At 52.0% G+C, this 2,782-nt stretch overlaps 1 protein-coding gene across 1 annotated transcript; it reads right to left on the bottom strand.

The window, feature by feature from the left end:
- Nucleotides 1-1,133: 1,133 nt before the first annotated feature.
- Nucleotides 1,134-2,546, bottom strand: LOC118475744 (LOB domain-containing protein CRL1-like). Its single transcript, XM_035963952.1, has 2 exons — nucleotides 1,905-2,546; nucleotides 1,134-1,808 (listed from the first exon to the last, which is right to left on the bottom strand). Exons 1-2 carry the CDS (start codon nucleotides 2,181-2,183, stop codon nucleotides 1,353-1,355), a joined length of 735 nt encoding a protein of 244 aa, XP_035819845.1. The 5' UTR covers nucleotides 2,184-2,546; the 3' UTR covers nucleotides 1,134-1,352.
- Between the last annotated feature and the right edge of the window lie 236 nt (nucleotides 2,547-2,782).

Below are 2,782 nucleotides of genomic sequence, written 5' to 3'. Positions count from 1 at the left end.
TCGTGCCTGCCTTAAACGGGTCGTGCTCGTGCCCGCCCATGGGCCATGACCTCGGCCCAAACCCGGCCCGATATATCGGGCCGTGCCGGCCCGGCACTAAAATATTTCGTGCCGTGCCGTGCTTGGGCCGTGCTTTTTTTACCGTGCTTCGGGCCGGCCCATCAGACCCGGCCCAAATGTACACCTATAATTATTAGACACCACACTAATTATGATGAGTCGCCATAATTATCCCTTTTTAAGTATGTAATGGTCATGATTTAGAATATCTACATGTGTGTTAATCAAGTAGCTATAGGGCAATAATAATCCAGATATAGGAGAGTTATTAATCACTATGGTAGGATTGTCTACACAAGACAAAAGGCTCTATCATATCATCTACTAGTAGCTACATATATGCTGAAGATGTGTGCATGTCCCATCAGAAAGAGTTCCAGTAAAAGGAGTCAACTTTTTTTTGTGAAACAGTCATCTATGGTTTAAAAGATGGTGGTCTACGCAATGGAAACATCTAACCAAAATTTGTGTACAAATAAACAAAACTTCAGAAAAAAGGTTTTTACCAAATGTAATCCTGGGAAAAAATAGACAGATTATTAGACACCACACTAATTATGATGAGTCACCATAATTATCCTTTTTTAAGGATGTAATGGTCATGACTTAGAATATCTACATGTGTGGTAATCAAGTAGCTATAGGGTAATAATCCAGATATAGGAGAGTTATTAATCACTATAGTAGGATTGTCTACGCAAGACAAAAGGCTCTATCATATCATCTACTAGATAGTAGCTATATATATGCTGAAGATGTGTGTGCATGTCCCATCAGAAAGAGTTCCAGTAAAAGGAGTCAACGAAAATAGTAGGCTAATTGGATCTTCCACGTGTGGCCATGAATCAATCACCTGTCTCTCAATATGCTGCCTTGTATGTTCCTTGGAGTACATTTTCCGGCCGGCATGACGAATCTAACCTTATCGTCTGCAGACACTGCTGCAGCAGGTAGGCAGAGAGTTGGAGAAGAAAACACAACCCCACCACTGACAGAACTAGCAGCATAATCACAGCAAGGGCTCTCCATTTTCTTTGTCCAATTAATTAGGCTACGTACGTTAATTTCTACACTGATGATCAATAATGTGTGGATCTATTATATATCAGTGGTCTGTCACATGCATGCATGCTTCTGGATTATTTGTAGCGGAGACCGATCGACTGATCGATCGAAAATCGCGCATATATTTCCCCAGGCTAAAGTCCAAAACATGATCAGGAATTGAGGACAGATATGTCTATATCTATATCTCTCTCTCTCTCTCTTGTAGTAGTAGTAGTTCTCAGTTCTTACGAGCGATGGTTCAGGTAAGCGTAAGCCACGCTCTGCAGGTCCTCGCAGTCTTGGTACCCCGACGACGACCTCCACCCGCTCTCCTCCGCCCCGAGCGACGAGGACTCCGCCGCTGCCTCGAAGGCGTACCCCTGCCGGCCGTCGTCGTCGTCCGCGCCGGCCTGCTCGAACGCGTGGTACAGCGACTGCTGCATGTAGTCCGACGACCCCAGCAGCGCGGTCAGGGACTCGTGCGCGCCATTGCCGTACGCGCCCGGCTGCGCGGCGGGCGCGCCCACGGCGCCTGCTGCTGCTGCTGCGGCGCCTCCATTGCCGCTGCACCAGGGGTAGCCGTACCCTAGCTGCTCCGCGGCGGCGCTGCCCACGTAGCCCTTGGCGTCTTCGTGCACGCCCTGCTGCCCCTGCGCCGCCTGCGCCTTGAGCGACGCCAGCTGCGCCTGCAGGGTCATAACCTGGATCGATTGGCACGGGCCGGTCAGCAATTAAACCCTATCACAATTAAGAGACAAGCCCAGAGACGGCGCGGCGGGGCAGTCGCGCATGCACACCTGCTGCTGTAGCGCGAAGATGTGGGCGACGCAGCCATAGATGGGGTCCCGCAGCCTCGCCTGCGCCTCGTAGGAGATGGTGACGGCGGCCTCGGCGCGGTCGGCGAGCGGCAGGTGCGCGAGCAGCTTGGACACGTTGCTGGCGCCGAACACCTTGTGGATGGCGGCGAAGTGCGCCGCGCCCTGCTCGTGGCAGAAGTAGGGCGCGAAGACGCAGCCGCGCACGCACTTGCGGCGCAGGAACTTGCACGCCCCGCACGGTGACCCGAACCCCGTCATCTCTCTTCGCCGAGCACCGCTGTGCTGTGCTGTGCTGCACGTGTGATCGGTCGCTCGAGCTGGATTGATCGGTGTGGTGCGTGACCGCCTCTTCGTCGTTCTCGCCTGCTTAATTACTGCGGGCTATGGCGCGGTGGCCGGAGGTGCAATGCAAGAGCAAGACCCCTCCGCCATTGCTTATAAGGAGGAGACGGCAGGGCTGGGGGATTAGGGCCAGGGGATTAAACAAATCCGGCGTGTCTCCCCGGTGGGCAACCAGCTCATTATTTTGAGCTTCCAATCGCCCTCGCCCTTGCCGCTAAATTTTTATGGTGACACACCCCTCCCTCCTTGCACTGCATGGGGCAGGCACCCTACAACAACAAGCCTAGCAGGAGTACTAGTACCTGTGCAAGTGCACAATGGAGACGCCAATCATTGCTAATCTTTTGCTTAGGGGTTTTGGGTTTGGTCTAATTAATGCATGCTTTCTCTGTTTAGTTTTTCTGTGCCTGCTCATGCGCCCATTTCTTTTGTGTGCAGTTGGGCTCGGCTGCTGCGAGACCAGCGAGCAAAGTCCAGTTCATAATTTGGGGATAAATAAAATAAATGCTTATGAT

Source organism: Zea mays, unplaced genomic scaffold (assembly GCF_902167145.1).
Source record: "Zea mays cultivar B73 unplaced genomic scaffold, Zm-B73-REFERENCE-NAM-5.0 scaffold_612, whole genome shotgun sequence".
NCBI classification, from domain to species: domain Eukaryota; kingdom Viridiplantae; phylum Streptophyta; class Magnoliopsida; order Poales; family Poaceae; genus Zea; species Zea mays.
This window is presented reverse-complemented; position numbering and strand designations above follow the sequence as displayed.

What these genes read in the sequence shown, in the direction of transcription:
- LOC118475744 (XM_035963952.1), bottom strand. Translation starts at nt 2,183, where the DNA reads ATGACGGGGTTCGGGTCACCGTGCGGGGCGTGCAAGTTCCTGCGCCGC. An exon ending in TCTTCGCGCTACAGCAGCAG is followed by an intron (nt 1,809 to 1,904) that starts GTGTGCATGCGC and finishes CAATCGATCCAG; the next exon opens with GTTATGACCCTGCAGGCGCA.